Here is an 18,348-nt window from a genome sequence, read left to right as displayed (position 1 = left end):
CTCTCTGTGTTTAGTTGAATTATTTTAGTGGAGTTTATTTTCTTGATGCCCTCAAAATAAAATTTTATAGATAACTAAATTGGTGTACTCACCACAGCATCCTCATGGGAGAAATTATAATCTTGGTCAGTTTTTTATAGGCTGTGGTTATATTTCTAGAACTTAACCTATAATCCCCCAGCTTCAGAAACTCTAGAGCGTGCTGTTGAACTCCATAGTGCACAAACTTCGCCTCAGCCTTGGTAAAGGCTATGAAATCCACAGTGATTCCCACCCTGACCATGTATCATTAGTCACATGAGGAGCTTGCTTTTTTTGTTTTTGTTTCTGTTTTTGTTTTTGTTTTGTTAATACCGATTAAATATCAGAATTACCCTAGAGATTCTGTTAGTCTGAGATGGGTCTTGGGCACAGTTGGTTTGTTTGTATTTTAAAACCTCTCAGATGATTGTATTGTATAGTGAACAGAGAAATACTAGTATTCTAGCATAAGGGACATCCAGGTATTTTCAGTAAAAGACCCCATGTATGCAATGCTCATGAGCTTTTTATTCACACAGATTGTTGGGCCTAGGTCTCCGTCTTTGGTGTGTATTGAATCTGATTCAGCCATGAGTCAAATACATGTGGTTATTTAGTTCAGTCATTCTTCATTGTACCTCAAGGTTGTGATGAAATTTTAATGAATTAAATTGAATAGCTCAAAAGTATATACTTCATAACATTCAGTTTCAGTTACATCACTGACTAATAGAGTTTTGCTGGCCCCTGACAGTTCTCAGTTACTAAGCTTCTACAATATGCTAGGCACTATGCTGGATGATACAACAGCACCTCTTCCCCTGTAGAAGCTCAGGCAGTTAAAATGGAGCATAGGGAAGCAACAGAGACTCAGAAAATAACTATACACACTAAGGGAGAGCTTGGTCTGGGGCTGGTGAACAGGAATCTGTTAGGGAAGTGACAGACACAAAACTGGAAATGTTAATCAGATGGCTAAATTCAGGCCAAAATTTAAATATCTTTAATTTTCAACTCAAGGCAGGCATTTGGCAGAAACCATAGTATGGTTTGGAAGAGAAATTAAAATATACAAGAATTTTTATTAAGCACTTTGCCTAGCAAAAGGTTTTTGTTAAAAAACAGGCCATCCCTACTTTCAGGGAGTAAGATCCTGGAATTTTTGAAGCATACTGTAAGGTGATGATTATCATCTCAAAAGAGTTTTCTTGGTGTCTGTACTATCTTCTTCCACAGTCAGTACTGAGTACCATGGGCTTGAGTATGCCATTTAACTGTTTGGTTTTATTTCTGTTTGTCACTTTATACAATGTTTGATAATATCTCCCCCTTGAACTGGGCTGTCAGTCAAGGTTCTCCAGAGAAACAGAACCAAGAGAACATACATGTGTGCATGTTTGTGTATGCACATACACACACACACATATCTATATATATAAAGAGATATTTATTGGCTGATTTTAAGAAATTGGCTTATGTGATTGTGGGAGTTGGCAGGTCTGAAATTTGTTGAACAGGCTAGCAGGCTGGAAACTCAGGCAGGATTTCTATGTTATAGTCCTGAAGCAGAAACCTCAGCTTTTGCTCTTAAGGCCTTCACTTGATTGGATGTGACCTACACACATTATTGAGAGTAATCTTTACTTAAAGTCAGCTGATTGTAAATGTTAATCACATCTACGAAATACTTTCACAGCAACATCTAGCGTAGTGTTTGATGGAACAACCAGGAACCATAACCCAGCCAAGTCGACATATAATATTAACTGTCACATGGGGTGAAGACCTATCAATCAGTTTTTGCTAAACAAGTAAATCAGGAAAGATATTTTTTGTCGTTATTCCATTAAGAAAATCTGTTATCCAGGTGAGAGTTGAGTACATATTAAGAGTTTTTGGAAGAAGTGAGGAGCTGTGATCTAAAAAATCTCATGTTTCCTCCAGGCAGCACATCTTAACCAAAGATGTTCCAGCTAAATGAACCCAGAATGTTAGACAGGAAAGAAATCTGAAAATGGATGATGTGCTTGCAAATTATGCAAGGCTTGTTCTGTAATGCAAATGAGTTGTCTTCTTTGAAATGTAAAAGCACTGAGCCTAAACATGAGGAATTTTAATGTCTGGTGATTAAGCTATAGAGAGAAATTTCAGTTAATGACCAGGTATAAGATGGTGTCATTAGATAATTCTGATGTCACTAGAACTGATGTCAGTTGTAGTTTAAGACAACTCTCAAAACTTCACCATTTTTGAATAGAGAGAACATCATAAAAACCAAGTGGAGAGAATCTCTTCTACTTCAGCCACTGGTTGCCTGGCTCAGACTGGCGTCTTCTTCCTTTTAGAGCATAGCGTTTCCACAGTCAAGGCACAGTGAATGTGCTTCCAGTACTACCAGCAAAACGGAACTTCACCGTCATGGCAGATAAGAAATTGGAAATTCAACAAAAATGTATTGCGTACCAGCTCTATCTAGGCACTTTGATATATATTATCTCATAGCCTCCCAAAAAAGTACATTGCACATTAACCTAGCAGACACTATTTCATGCCTAGAAGATGCCATTTCCTTTTTTTTTTTTTTTTTTTTTTTTTACATTTATCAGTGCTTTAGCCAATATAGTATGTATACTAGATATCTGTATAACACGTTGACTTCTAAAGAATCATTCACATTGTATGGTGTTTACCTAGAACACTAAATACATCATATCTAGATAATGGTAGAAAATAACCATAGTAGAATTTTACTTGTATCCAACTCCAGAACCAAAGAGCCCAGTACTATCTCTGTGATCCTAACATTGATCTGCTAAGAATTGGCAAGAGCAGGAACTACCATACCTGTTACCAGTGGGAAGCCAGGCCCTAGAAAGGTTAAGTGGGGTTATACTCAGAGCTCACAGAGGCAGCAAGAGGATTAAAATGCACATTCCTGTGCACCACACCAGACCTTCGTTTTCAAGTGGATTAAGTTTTATAAATGGAATCTTGGACCAGCCATATCTAAAATACAGTCGTCCCTGTCTGCTTCATCTGAACAAATGACTTTCTGACCTACAGCCAGGTGGTGGTTAGAATAACCTGGAAAGTCATAGAGTAGAGCCTGTAATTTTGATTCACCTTCAGTATACACTATATTACGTTTGTCCCTCGTTAGTATAGTGGCAAGTATCCCCGCCTGGCACTATATTATGTCTGACTGTGAGATTATGCTTATGTGTCTGCTTTAATATCACATGAACCCTTTATTTTGTTTTCCAGAGTGAAAACTTGATCCTTTGTATTAAAAATGCTTTTATTTAATTTTTTTTTTTTTTTTTGAGACCGAGTCTCGCTTTGTCGCCCAGGCTTGAGTGCAGTGACACAATCTCAGCTCACTGCAACCTCTGCCTCCTGGGTTCAAGCAATTCTCATGCCTTAGCCTCCCGAATAGCTGGGATTATAAGTGTGCACTACCCCACCGGCTAATTTTTGTATTTTTAGTAGAGATGGGGTTTTACCATAGTGGCCAGGCTGTTCTCAAACTCCTGACCTCAGGTGATCCACCCAAAGTGCTGGGATTATAAACGTGAGTCACCATGCCCAGACTGAAACTATTTTTAAAAGGCAGCTGTTGATTTTTGGAGAGAAGTGTAGAAGGGAGAGTGTACATGTAGATGATAATGGGGAGAATTGCAGAAGAAGATTCTGGCTCAAGGAAGCTGCTTCTTTGTGGTTTTAATAGAAGAGATATGCTTTAGCTATTTCTCTTAGCCAAGTGAGAGAAGTATAATCTCTTTGACCATGTACTGAAATACTCATTTATATTGCCTTCAAGTGTTCAATTGGTCACTTCTCAAATAATCATTTAGGGAAACTTGACTATAATCAGTGAGGTTAAAGAACAATCCTTACAGTCCATTTAAATTATTTTCATGTATTTCCTGTAAGTTATTTAAAGTTAGCAAGCTGTCATATTCTTGCTATTAAATGTTGACATTTGAAAGGAAATAATTATCCAGGGATGTTCATTTTAAATGAAAATTAAATTATAACTTTACACTTGTATAACATCTTCAGAAGAGCTGTTTTCCTCCAGTGTGTTCTAGAAATATGTGGATTGTATGATTCTTTGAGAAATAGAAGTAAGTCAGCTCTGCTATAGAAGTAAAAAGTTTTTCCATGACATAAATTTAGACAGTCACTTTCTTTTAAGTTTCCTGGTACCTCTCATTTCATTTTGAAACCTAGGAATAAAAGTTATCATTCTTTAATGTTCATTTTTATTATCATTATAAACTTTCACTTCTTCTGTTTCTGGTTTGTTTGATTAGATATGCCATTAGCATTTGATGTTTGGTAGAATCTTTGTGTAGTCTTTGTGTGCCCTTCATCTGTCAGTTCTCACTGCACGGCTCTGTAGTGGGTAGAAGAGGTAAAGTGTTGCGTCTGAGAGCTCACAGTAAGTCACTGGCCAGGAGTCTGGTTCTAGCACTGCCCTAGTCCTTTATTTTTCTTCCTTCATATTGAGAATGCAGTGAGGAAAGAGGATTTATCCCCATGGCTTTGGGATCATCATTATTATTATTATTATTTTACCAGATTCCAAGAGGCTGAGCTATGTCTAAATAATCATTTGTTATAAGCTCTGTGAAAAAAAAAATCATTGTTTTGGCATTTATTTTTCTTGTAACTGCCTAATTTACCCTTCTTTATTGTTGACATTTATTGATTTTCCACCTTAGTATCACAGACATTCAGAGATTAGCAGTGTGATCATTTTACCAACACCCCGTTTAGAAAGGTAAAGTGTTCTGGTTCAGTGCCTCACAGCAAGCTAGTGGCCAGCAGACTTGACTGGAATCCAGACCCCCACATTCCCACTGCAGTCACCTTATCACTACACCATGGTGCCAACTCTCCATGCCTTCACCGTATCATGCCACTAACCACATCTACCTAGAGAAAGGATGCTCATGCTCCCTCTTTCAAGAGTACATCCAGTTCTGTGTGTGAGAGTGCACAGGAATTCTCCAAAGCTTAGTGAAGGATTGAAGACAAAGATGTTAGGAATCAATGCTTCAGAGCAGTTTTCTGAAACTGCTGGCCCCTGTTGGACCCTATGACATTTTTATTTGCTCTTTTCTGTTTTCATTTTTCTGCCTTAATTCTCTGGTGTAGTTTATTAGTACACAAAAAGCAATAATGAAAATATCACAGTGTTACCCAATATTTATTTAGGGCTTGATACATTTAAGATACAATTTTAAATTTTTTATTGAGGTTGAACATTTGTACAGTAAATGCACAGATCTTAACTATACAACTTGATGAATTCTTAAACATTCATTTACCTGGGTGCTTACCACCCAGATCAAAAGAATAGAACATTTCCATCACCTCATAAGGCTCTCTGGTAGCTTCCCAGTCAGAAGCCCCCATCCCTTGAGGTAACTACTATTCTGACTTCTGTCACTTGAGAGTGGTCTTGCCTGTTTTTGATCTTCATATAATTGGAATCATGCCTTTTTTGATTCATCCAATTATGTGATTATAGCTGTGTAGTATCCCTTTTATGATTTTACCACAATTTATTCATTCATCCTCCTAATGATGGACATTTGCTTGTTTGTCCTTTAGCAATTATGAATAAAGATGCTGTGGATATTCTTGTACCTATCACTTGGTGGACATATATTAAGTGTATTCCTAGGAATTAGAACATAAAATTTACACTACCATAAAGAATTTTTGCATATTTGTTTCATCTGATAGTCACCACAACCCCTGAGATAGGTATGATAAGTAGTAGTGTTCATATTTTATTTTTGAGGGAAATGAGTTATGTAAAGGTCAGGTGGCTTGCCTAGGGTCCCTGAGAAACTGACAGGGTTATGGTTGTGTTCTCCACGCTAGACTGTAGGATTTCTCTTTTGCACCATATTGGCATTCATAGCATTGAGTAAGCTACAAGTGACATTAATGAAACCCAAATATATGTCTTTTTAGGCAAAGTACATGCAAACTGACTTTTGTTCTTTTTGATGCTTTTTACACATATGGATTGTGAGTGATCCTTTGGAATCACCTGATAGTATTGGAAACAACCTATTGGAAGTCATGTGTTTTTACTTTGGAGGTCAGTAAGGGTCTGAGCACAAGACGATAGTTTTTAGTCTTATGGAGGGATAGGACTGGCAGTTTCTATATAGAGGTTATTGATTTCGTTTCTCTGTTTGTAGCCAGGATTATATTTCAGTGTACTTGAAAAGTAGTAGAGTATCCATTTCATAAAGTTCTCCAAGTAAGGATGGTATTTGAGAAAGAAGGAATATGTCACACAGATGCCCTTTCTATTTAGTCTCTACTTTCTCAGCATATTGCAGAGAGAAAGAACACACTAGAAAAGATGAAAATTGACTCCTACCTCTTTCTGTAGAAGAGATTCGGAGAATATCTTGCTTTTATTGAGAAAGCAGGCCAGTCATTGAGTTCTCTGCTCTATCTTGCTTCCCTGTCACTGCTCGAGCTGGAATTACTTGCAGTTAAAAACACTGATGATGAGGAGTGATATGTGGAAGAGATCAGCCTTGCCTGGGGCATTGAGACGGATAATGGATGGCAGCCCAGCTTTTAAACATAGTTTGCTTACACAGAAATGTGAAGCAGATCTGTCAGGAAAATCAGTTGCAGATGATACTTAGCACTTGATGAAAATGTAGGTTTTTTCACTGCCACTCCTTTCTTCCTAGGAATTTGGCCTAGTCTCAGAGATTTGCTAATTTGTGCTTAAGTATATATACTGTGGTCATACTGTGCCAACAGTCCTGTCTTAACTTATCCTTTAATTGCAGTGTGAAGGGGGCTTTGCAGATTAGGAGGGAGTGGGAATTTGAGATTTTAGAGGCTGAGTGCCAAAACACATCAGGGATGTTCCAGATTCATCAGTAAGTCCCTAACTAAGGGGTCATAAAAGATGTAGTAGGCCACAGAACCATTGAGCCCATGGAGTTTCTCAGATGTTTGGAAGATACTGCTCATTTGTGCCCGCACAGAGATTTATGGCAAGATGCAGCTCTACTTTTTATTCTCTTGCCCCAACTGGATAAATCTTACCCTGTAACCATATAGTCCTGATAGCAGGATGGTCACTCAAGGGTGAATGATAATGAGTCGGAGAGGAAAGGGTACAACATAAAAAGTGTGGTGATAATCCGGAAAACCCCAGATACCAATTTGAGAATCTAGGATAGAGCACAGTTTATTTAACCTTAACCCATAAATCATATGCCGGCAAATGTATATTTCTTAATTCATTTATCTGTATTTGGCTCTCAGATATCTTTATTCATAATCACTGAGAAAAGATAGAATTAATGAAACAGAAGCTTCATTACAATTCTGTTACAGATTGTCTGCCCCCATTGCTGGGATTTTCTGTCTCTTACACCACTGATTCTCAGTTTTGCACGTGGTCCGGTTTAGGGTCAACAAAGGGCTATGGAAAGATCCATGAATGTCCTTAAGAGAAGATAAATTCCTTATTTGCTCAGTCAGAAAAGAAGTTAATGTATAGTAAGGTGGTTCTAACTGAGGGAAAAAAAAAGTCCAGGAGAGTGGTTGAGTCGACAGACAGTTATGTCCGTGGTGCTGACGAAGGCAGTGCCTCACAGGCAGACACAGCCTACACTGTTACTGCTTTGTTACCTGTGTGTGTTTTTGTATATGAGGAATGGAAGGACAGGCAGAGCTTGCTTGCTTCTGAAACTTGGCACGTGCAGCCTAATATTTCATGGTTGACTTTAGTTTGACTTTTTTAAGAGACATATTTTAGTTTATTTATAGGTCTTAGGTTTCAGAGGTCAGGATTGTGTCCATTGTACTATAAATAACAGGAATGTAGCAAATGGCAGTTCTTGCCACTTTTTCCATGTTGAGAAAATGAGGAAAGTATAACTATAGTTTTTCCTCTTGGGTGGAAGCAACTGCAAGAGAGCATGAGTGCTGGGAGGCTCCGCTCACTGCGTGTGTGCTCCATGCACACTCACCCTGAGGATTGCCAGAGAGAGGCATGCCTTTAGGGGCCGGTCAGTTGTGGTACCATAAATGGCTCTGTTTACAGTTTCTGTGGCCCCCAAAGGAAAAGTGGAAGTGTCCCACCTTCCACTGCCCCCTCTAAAACACTCACTCCTATAGGCAGGCATGCTACCAGAAGATTCCCTTCTCGTGTTAAGATAGAAAGGCATTGCTAGAACCCAGCTCTTAGAGGCAGTTGCCACATGCCTTGAAGGAAAAGGCTCCTCACTGCTATCCCTTGGAGTGACAGGATGGAAAAAGAGTGTTCAGATAATTTTCAAGGGCACTCACCTCACTACCCTTTTAAAATCTGAGTGTCATTCCTATATCCTCACAGACTTCACTTCCTGGACTTTGCTTTTCTATGTATGCCTTTCAGAAGCTCTACATCTACAACAGTGATGTTGAACGGTTTTCTCATCCATTTGTTTGAAAACAGTGTGTTTTCAAACAATTTCTAACACAAATTGAAAGATTTCCATAAAAGGAATCAAACAAACTTCCAAGCTCACTCATTTTTGCATTTCATATTTCTTAAAAGAAGTCACCCTTTTACTGCTTTTGTCCACAGTGGAATTTAAGAATAGATTATTCAAATCTTTTTTTTCCCCTGATTCTTTATTATTCAACTTGAGATTATTCTAATCTTGACTTGATTCTTATGCTCCTTTCAAAAGAGCATACTAGTTTGGGATGGTTGGTTATTTTCTTAACCTTAGCAAGCCAACTAATTTCCTGTGGAAGCAGAACTGGAAACAGCAGATGTCCACCATGCTGATACAGGACCTTACACAGTCACTGTCTTGACAAGTCATGTCATTTTCTCCCTTTTCATGAGTACTTTCTCTGGTGACAAGTTAGTATGGACCACTTGAACCTCAAAACTGGGCCTCTCACCCAAAGCCAAACGAAGGAGCCAGGATGATGTTTCTTTTGAGTCATTTGCAGTGAGACTTTGCTAAGCAGGCTGCCTTAGGTTTCCCTGTGGCAATGCTAACAGATTGATCCCTCCTTCAAAGGGGCAAAAATATCATTTTGGTATGATAACTGACTTTGTATTTACAGTTTCTGGCCCCTAAAGAAAAACCAAGTGAAGACACAGCAGCCGCATTTGAAGAAGGTGGTGATGTGGAAGATTTAGTAAGTACTTTTAATATGCACCTGGTGTTCTGTGATTGAAATTGCCTGAGTTATAAATACAGCCACAAAGGCTGATTATCATAGACTTGTTGCTTTGTGTTTTAATTTCCAATACACTAGAAGCTCCCTACACTATTATTTATTGCCATTATAAATTTAATCAGATAGGTAGTTTCATAATGGAAATTCTTGTGTTCCATGGTGTTAGCTATATTGTTCATTCAGATTAATCCTCTTTCAAAGGGCTGAAAAAGAGCTAAGGAGGCTATTCCATTAGTAGCAAAATGTTATAATTCACTGAAATTGCTCTTAACCAAAAATAAGTAATACAACATGCAGTTTGTGTGGGTTGACAAATAAAAACAGCCTTTAAAAAGGCTACTTCTTAAATGTTCTCAATTAATTTAATGTAAACAAAATAGACTGATAGGCATTTGAGGATTTCTGGACCCCATTACACCATGTTGTTGATGCCTGGGAAGCTGTGTAAATGCTGGCCTTTGTATCTGTCTTTAGTTTGGAAACTTCCTGACTTTAAGCTTCACATGACAACTGTCCCACAAAAATGATATACTATGATGTCAACCATTTTTAGATACGTTCTCAGTACTAAGATGAGTGGATACTTGAATGTTTAACTCCTAAAATAGTGAGCGGTGAGTAAGTGTGCAGGTACATGCATGCCTTCCAGTGTACAGAGTCATTTTCATTAAACCCTCTCTCACCAGAGAAGCAGTGGTATGACATTGGCCTGGTTCCTTTCTAAGTGTGTTTTTCTTGTTTACAGTTGGACATGATATAGGTCCTGGATGTGTGGGGAATCTAAGAGAGCTGCCATCGCTGTGATGCTGGAAGTTCTAACAAAACAAGTTGGAGGCGGCCATTCAAGGGGAGCCAGAAGCTCTGGAGAAATTCCCAGCAGGTTACCCAGAGGCAGATCACCTAATTCTCTCTGGAATGAATACACACATATATATTACAAGAGATAATTTAGACCCCATACAAGTTTATAAAGAGTCATTGTTATTTTCTGGTTGGTGTATTATTTCTTCTGTGGTCTTTACTGATCTTTGTATATTATATACATGCTTTGAAGTTTCTGGAAAGTAGACCTCTTCTTGACCTAGTATATTGGTGACAGTTGCAGCCCTTGTGATGTGATTAGTGTCTCATCTGGAACCATGGCATGGTTATTGGTGAGTTTCTTAACCCTTCCCAGAGTCCTTTGTCTGATCCTCCAATAGCAGTCACAACTTACATTGAGCAAGCAATAGCATTTGCTTCCTCTCAACAAGCAGTTGGGTTAGGAAAACCATGGGTAAGGACGGACTCATTTCTCTGTTTAGTTGAGGCCTTTTAATTACCACATTACTTTGGCTCTGTATGTAGGTGGTTTTCTTTAAGTGGGGTGGGAAGGGGAGCACAATTTCCTTTCATACCCCTTTTAAGCAGTGAGTTGTGGTGGTGGTCTCATGAAGAAAAGACCTTTTGGCCCGGCCTCTGCTATATGAGTAAACTTTTAAAAATTCAAAAACTGAGAAATTTACTATAGTAGGTAGAATGATATTTCATTATTCTCTACTTGCAAGTCTCAGAGAGAGAAAGTTGCATTATATTAAAACATTTTTGTTAACTTTTTGGTCTTTCCCATTTCTACCTGTCAGTTTTCATCTTTCTAGATGATGTCTCCTTTACTAAATAAGAAAATAGCAAAGCCCTTATTCTCTTTTTTTCTTGTCCTCGTTCTTTCCCTGAGTTCCAGTTCCTCTTTGCTTGGTGTACAAACTTCTTGGTCACCTCTGTTTTCAGCACCCTCAGAAGTGGTCACTAATACACTATTTTGCATATGTAACATTAAAGGTGTAAATGACTCATATCTCTGTGAATCGCTGCTAATTACTGTGTCTGCAAAATACTTCTTCGGTGCTGTGCTGAGAATTTAACACCCTTATCCATTGATTGAAAATGGATCTGCAAGATAGAACATCATTCATTCAGCTGAGGAGAGAGAGGAGAGTGCTTTACTTTGGGCTTCTAGGACATCCTCTCAATACTATACACAGTTGCATCAAACTTGACATACAGATGCCCATTTAAAGTAACCCCAACAAAGGATGACATATAGTTTCTGGTTGGATAGTTAAAGCCCAGGGGTTGTTTATGACTTGGACAAAACTGAGACATTCCACAGAGAGTGGAAACTTTGATCTCTGAAATCTTCATTATTCTCATCAGATCCTCCCAGCAATATGAATCAACTCAGTAAGTATGGCTTCATCAACAACTCCTGTCTTTGGCAGCTTGGGGAATTTCTTCTTGGAAACATCAATCCTTTTGTCATGCCAGGAAAAGTTTAAATCAAGTTAGTCCTTTAGATCTTCTGATACTTTTTGACTTGAATATAGCAGGATTATTTATTTCCAGATCCATTTCACATAGGCGCAGTATACTTACTACGTAGACTTCATCAGAGCATACTGTTTTGAGTAGGAACATCATGTTTTACATGAATACATTAAAGTCCCCTTTCCCTGAAATGAGATTGGCAGATCTATAGAACTCACAGGTGTTCTGCTGAGTGTAACCTTGGAGGACAGCAAGTCCTCATTCAGCCATGGGCTGCTCCTCAGAATCCCAGCAGTCCTACAGATGATAAGCTTGTCTGTGTCTGTGATTGCAAGTCACTGACTATGGTCCTTGTCACCTTTTTCTTCTATGTCACTAAAATTTATTGACTTAACAGTCATCCTCTTTGTGACCCCTCCCCCCATCACAACTCAAATGACCTTATGCATTTCCACATACCCCCTTGACCTTATGTGCTGCTCCTCATTAAGTACCACTATTGTAAATGATGGATTTTAATCCTTTGCCAGTTAATTTACATACAAGATTTGGAATCTTGGAAAACTCTTTGAAAAATCGTGTTAGGATTAGGCAGCTTTTTTTTTTTTTTTTTAGAACCAAATCCAGGATGGCTTTGAAAATGAATGGACACAGATCTATACTTCTGTTTTGATTATGTGTAGTGCTAATGACTGACTTTGCAGTTAATTTTGATGAGGTAACAGATGTTCTGTTTGTTCCCCTATCTCCCATGGGCATCATTTCATATTATCCCTTGCCTTCCTCCAGATAGTCTAAGTTCAGGACACAAGCTTGTGGCCCATGCAGAGTAGATGCCATGAGGGGTCACAGCATGAGTACGGGAGGAAACACTGGGCTAACCCAGATCCTGGACTTGAGTCCTGCGTCTGCTGCTTGCTGCATGGCTTCTGTCAAGCTGTTAAACCTGTGACCTGCCTCACAGGCTTAGTAAGAGCATGCCTATAGAAGTTCTCTGTAAACCCTAAAATGCCTTCCACAAATCAAGTGGTTTCATAAAAACTCCAAATAGAGGGACTGGGCATAACTTTTTTTTTTTTTTTTTGAGACAGTTTCACTCCATCACCGAGGCTGCAGTGCAGTGGCACTATCTCAGCTCATTGCAACCTTTGCTGACCAGGTTCAAGCAATTCTCCTGCCCCAGCCTCCTGAGTAGCTGGGACTACAGGCATGTACCACCACACCTGCCTAATTTATGTATTTTTAGTAGAGACGGTTTTGCCATCCCCGCTTAGACAGTGTTGGCTTTCTGCAGTCATTTTGGAAAGGAAAGAAATGTTCCTTCATTTAAACATAACCCAGGACAAGACGTCCTTTCAAGAGGCACAATGGCATGGTGCTTCAAAGAGCGACCTGGATGTTAGATACTTTTAGGTTTATTAAATCCATGTATCAACAGCATTTAACAGTTATGTGGCCTTCGCAAGTCCCTTAACCTTTGTAAGCAACAAAATAAATCACTTGCAGTTTATCTGTGGTCAGGATGGCCCAGGAGAAGACACGGCCTTCTCAGCCAAAGGGAACTCAGGAGCTGCTTAAATATGGGAACAGTTGCTGCTTGGAGTGTTGAGAAAGCAGCTCCAGACCCAGGCCCTATCCACAGCCTCCCATTTTACATTTCCCAGGTCCCCTGACCTTTGCACTACAGCTTATGTGAGTAAGGATACTGGCAGACCTGGAATGGGGGTCTTAGCATGGGTAAATCCGAATTTCTCTAAGCCCCTCCTTGTTACCTTTCGGTATGCGGGGAATTACATCAGCCCTCACAGAGTTGTTAAGATTAATGAGCACATACTGCTAACAGCATATATTAACAGCTTGGCAAAATAGGTTGAAAACTAAAATTTATTTTGCAGCAGAATTCCCCTTAGGAACAGATCTGGTTTGTTGGATAAATACTTTGATGAACTACTTGAGGGACTGCAGTGGCACCAAGATGAGGGAGGGAAGATGGCACCCTGGGGGAACTTGGTGGTAGGGGAGGTGTTCTGACTGGTTACTGGCTCTGATGTTGATAAAGATCTTTAAGTAAGGGCAGAGTTTTAGAGATGGAGGTGGGTGAAGACAACACCGATGGGCAGCTGCAGGGGAGGGCAGCTTGAGGGGTTCGGGGATGCACAAATGTTCGTGAGCATCCTAGTCTTGTTACCCTGTGTGGGTTGAGTGAATTTTCATCTCCCCACTGAGTATTCAGTGCAACATCTATTTCACTAATGTGCTTGGAGTTGTTATTTTTAGGGGATGCATATAAGTGCTATGAACTGTGACCTGTTTGAAGGAGGGTAAGGGTGAAAGCAGACTGCCCAGAGAGAGTGGTCATCTGGATTATGCACATGCCTTGCTGTTTAAACCAGAAATCAATCAAATGTAGGTGATAGTAAACAATGCTCCTTCTTACGTTGAACCTCCATGCCTCCACTGTGGCCAAAATCAAGCCTCTGTGTAATTCCCCATTCAGAAATAAGAAAAAAAAAAAAAAAACTCTATTCTTGAAAATAACTGCAGATAACAGCTTGGCCAGGAAAGCACAAAAGGTAGCATGTGTGAGATACTTGTCACTGCTCAGAATTTTAAAATTGCATTCCAAGCTGTTGGATTTGAGTTTGATTAAGTGAGGCCAAATTGGGGCAAGATAATCACATTGTCAAAGTACACATACTCCATGTGGCCACATTGCTTTTGTTGTTTGTTTCAGGGATGCTGTGTCTGTTACTAGGGTTAAGACTCTCCATGCTTGGCTGAGGGATCTCCTCTGGAGATTTTGAGAACAGGAAACAGATTTCTCTCTCCCTTCTCTGGTAGTCTTCCTACTCGTGTTACAAACAGTCCTGCTCAGAGGCAGAGGGTGAATCCCTGGCAGGTCTTAACAATCTTATGTATTATATGCATGACTTTTCTCTGTCTCTGCCATAGTAAGAATTCTAGGCTAAAAAATGTTCCTTTTCTTATCAGTTTGTGTCAACAGAAGTTGGCAGATGGTAGGGGTAAAAGGGAGTCTTAGGGCATTTCTGAAGCCAGATGGTAAAATATCCCAGCCCCACCTGGGAACATCTGATAGGAGCTGAAAAAAGAAAAAAAATGCAGCAGCTCTCCTGAGTCCATCCTGTCATTTCTGTAGCTTTAGCAACACTCAAGAACCATCTTTGTCAACACTGAGTTCCTGTGGCTTGTGTCCTAGAGATGAACAGAATAGAATGTGCTCACCTCCGAGAATAAGTCTACCTTTTACCAGAAAAAGCTGAGGAATGAGACCCATGCAAAGTGATACGGAAACGTAACAGTCCACTCCTGATGTTCTTTTGTGGAAAGAGGGGAGAAGTAATCCCAAACCATTGTATCAAGTGGGCAGAAGTGAGATGGGCACAGTCTCTCCTGAGGGAGAACTCCACTTGCAGTACATCCAAAGCTGATGAGTGGCATGACACTCTGAAGAGCCTTCACTCACTGTGGAAACTCAGAGAAACTGCTTTACCCTTATAGACTTCACTTTTACTATATATATGGTAATTGGTATGTTTGTTTGAGGTTTAAAATCAATTCATTTAAGTAACACTCCCAATGGAGTAAGCTATGTTAACTTTTTAAAATAACAAATCTCTAAGTTTGGAAAAGGAGAGAGGAAACTATTCCAGCCTCCTCCCACAGAAGCCCAGACACAGGCACTTCAAAGGAGGAGGGGTTGGGTTAGGAGCTTATGCTGAACAAGTTGGCTAAGGTGGTCCTGAGGCATGCGTGTTAAACAAGCATGTTACGTATGACGCGTGTTCATCTAAAGGAAGACTTGACATTTAATATTACAATCAGGCCCAGTACATCAAAGGTTTTTCAGGACAGGAAGGCGCTCAAGTATGCAATCTCTGTAAACCCACTAGAACCAGTCCATGGTCGGTGAGCTTAACAGGAGAAAGTTACTGAAATCACTCTTGTCCAATCAAAGAGGTAGTTAAGGTTGGTGGAATTCAGTTAGTCAGCAATCTGGTGGGGCTGCAGGTGTTTTAGTATTGTTTAGCATGAGGCCACTGCTTGTTTAGCTGCTAGAGAAAAAGAGAAACCTTGTGGCAGTTAGAACATAGTATATTCTTTAAGCATAGGGGTGCATAATTTAACCCTTGCCTGGCATGGCATTAGGTTAGTTTATTCTTTAAGCATAGGGGTGCATGACTTACCCTCGCCTAGTGTGGCGTTAAGGTCTGGTCTATAATTTGTTATGTTGTTGCCACAGAGAATCTGTTCTGTCAGTCTTAGGATCTCTATTTTAACTTGAATGCTGGTCAGTTGTCTGTAAACCAGAAAAGGGAGGGGAGTATAATGAGGCATGTCTAACCTCCCTGGCTGGGAACTCCATCTTTTTTTTTTTTTTTTTGCTGTCTTTTGTTTGTTTGAGACAAAGTTAGTAGAGATGGGGGTTTCACCATGTTGGCCAGGATGGTCTCGATCCCTTGACCTCGTGATCTGCCTGCCTCACCCTCCCAAAGTGCTGGGATTACAGACGTGAGCCACTGTGCCCAACCGGGAACTCCATTTTTAAGAATTTTCTGGGGTCCCCTTGGCTAAGAGGGGGGTTCCATTCAATCTGTGGGGGAGAAGTCTTAGGATTTTATTTTTAGTTTACATTCTTCCCTTTTAGCCAAGATGTGCCAGACACAAGATGACCAAACATTTATTTTGTGTCATATCACTGCCAGGGTGGTGTGGTTACCTGCCCCAGGCTCATTCTGTTGTTTGGTGGGATCCTTATGGCTAGAGGCCGTATATAGCTAATTAAACATTCTAGAGCAGATAAGGATGGAGGTGAACAGGCACTCATTAACACTTAAAAACCTTTTGAGCAACATAATAACCAAAAAGCAAGGGTACAAAAGTGACTTGTCTATAAATTCTATGTGCTCAGCCATCAGCTGTTTAGTAATCTGTATGCCCATCTTTAATTTGGAGGGTCTGAATTAATTTTATCCCTTGAAACTGGTCCTTACAATCTCATGTGCCCACCTCTTCTGTGATAGTCCCTGGGCCTACTGGGAGGGTGTTTGATCTTGTATTGCTTTATTTAGCAGCAGTGCCTTGGCAATGGAAAGCAGATTGGCCTGGGGGGTTGAATATTTTTCACATTTTAGAGGTATTAGGTAGACAGAAAGGTAATCTTTATTGTTTTACCCAATTTCTGTAAGTTGTAACTAGTTTAAAAGAAAAAAGGTTTTATTGACTCTGAAAAGCAAAACATGAAGAATTAGTAATGTTTATTTGATTTTGAGGACATTTGTCAAAGATGTTCAGAGGTTCAAAGCATTTGATCAAAATGGAATTACAGGTCATTGTAATGTTTAACTAAGTAATAATCAAAAGACTTTAAACACAATATAGAAAGTTGCATGGATGTAAAAATCTTAACCCTTTTAAAACTCGGTTTTCCTAAGTAATCAAAAATCTAATAAAGAAAACATGGGCATTATATTGATAAAATGTAAAATCTTTGGTTCTTGGGCCAGTTGCCAAAAAGGCAAAGAAAAACTTTCTACAGTGTGGTTGCCTCTCCTGTGAGAAGCCCATTTAGATGACTTAGAAGTCAAACTGGAAAAAGTTACTTGAATTAATCAGATGCAGGAAGAGTGTGTCTGGGGTCATGAATGAACATTTTATTATAGAGGAAACAGGAGACTAGAAAACTGTACCTTGAACGGCAGAATACATGACTCTTAGTAACAGCATGGGGAGTTTTGTGGTTACATGGAACAATTCGGACATCAGGAAAAGCCAAGATTACAGAGTCAAGTTATACTGTAGGAAAACATTGCTTTTCTAGACCTTCAAGATAAAATATTTTAGCATCAGGCCACAATAGCAGTTAGAACCAGAGGAAAAACGTTACAGGAGCTGGCAAAACAGTTGAAGGGGAAAGTTATCATCTCAGGCTTCCCAAAGGGAGAAAAAAATAAAGTAGCAATAAGAATCTGAGAAGTTTTCAACAAGAAACAGGTTTAGATTTAAAAATCAAGGTCTCTTTTAATTGTACTAAGATTAAATCAAATTTTAAGACAACTTTGTTTTAAAATAAGGACCAAAATATAGACTTTTATAAATAATTCTAATGATAGCCAACTTAATCCCACACAAAATGCTTTTTATAAATATCCTTTTACAAACTTTATCACATAGAGCATCTATGACATGCTTGTGCTTTCTGATTTCTACTGAATTTCTCCTTTCCTTAATAATCAGTCATTTTACTTTAGGACAAAAATTTACCATGCAAAATCCTCTCATATATGAAATTATTCTCTTTTTAACCTTCCTTACCAAATATACATCTTCATATCTGTAACTTTTCACATCTCTCCTACTTACTGGTCTTCTACCTTCCTTCATAAATATCCTTTAAATGACATCCAAATTAAACAAAATTATTCTTTTTCTCAATAAGAATAAATTTATTTGGTACATTTTATATATGGAATTCTATATTCACTAAAATTCTTATTCTTAGTAACCTTAAATTTTAGTGGAAACCTAGGAAGCAAGAAGTATTGAATTGTCTGTTCTCTATCAGCACTTTACAGATGAGAATCACTCCACAATTTTTAGAAATGTGTTTCCAGCCAGGGATGGTGGCTCATGCCTGTAATCCCAGCACTTTGGGAGGCTGAGTTTATGTTCTTTCCTTTTATCCAAGGTGTGCCACAGACAACATTGATGACCAAACATTTATTTTATCCCATATCATCGCCAGAGTGGTGTGGCTACCTGCCC

The 18,348-nt window shown here is 39.1% G+C and overlaps 1 protein-coding gene across 1 annotated transcript in view; it reads left to right on the top strand.

Annotated features, from left to right (window-relative positions):
- XRCC5 (X-ray repair cross complementing 5) overlaps positions 1 to 11,095 on the top strand; it is a 98,008-nt gene extending 86,913 nt beyond the window's left edge. Inside the window, exons 20-21 of the mRNA XM_012445966.3 lie at positions 9,145 to 9,219; positions 10,007 to 11,095. Of these exons, the coding sequence (XP_012301389.3) occupies positions 9,145 to 9,219; positions 10,007 to 10,021 (90 nt within the window). The 3' untranslated portion in view covers positions 10,022 to 11,095. The remainder of the gene's footprint in view (positions 1 to 9,144; positions 9,220 to 10,006) is intronic.
- The last annotated feature ends 7,253 nt before the right edge of the window (positions 11,096 to 18,348 follow it).

This window comes from Aotus nancymaae, unplaced genomic scaffold, assembly GCF_030222135.1.
Source record: "Aotus nancymaae isolate 86718 unplaced genomic scaffold, 86718_ANA_hifiasm-v0.15.2.pri h1tg000008l, whole genome shotgun sequence".
Classification (NCBI taxonomy): Eukaryota; Metazoa; Chordata; class Mammalia; order Primates; family Aotidae; genus Aotus; species Aotus nancymaae.
The sequence above is the reverse complement of the archived record's forward strand: the minus strand, read 5'-3'. Positions and strand labels throughout refer to the sequence as shown.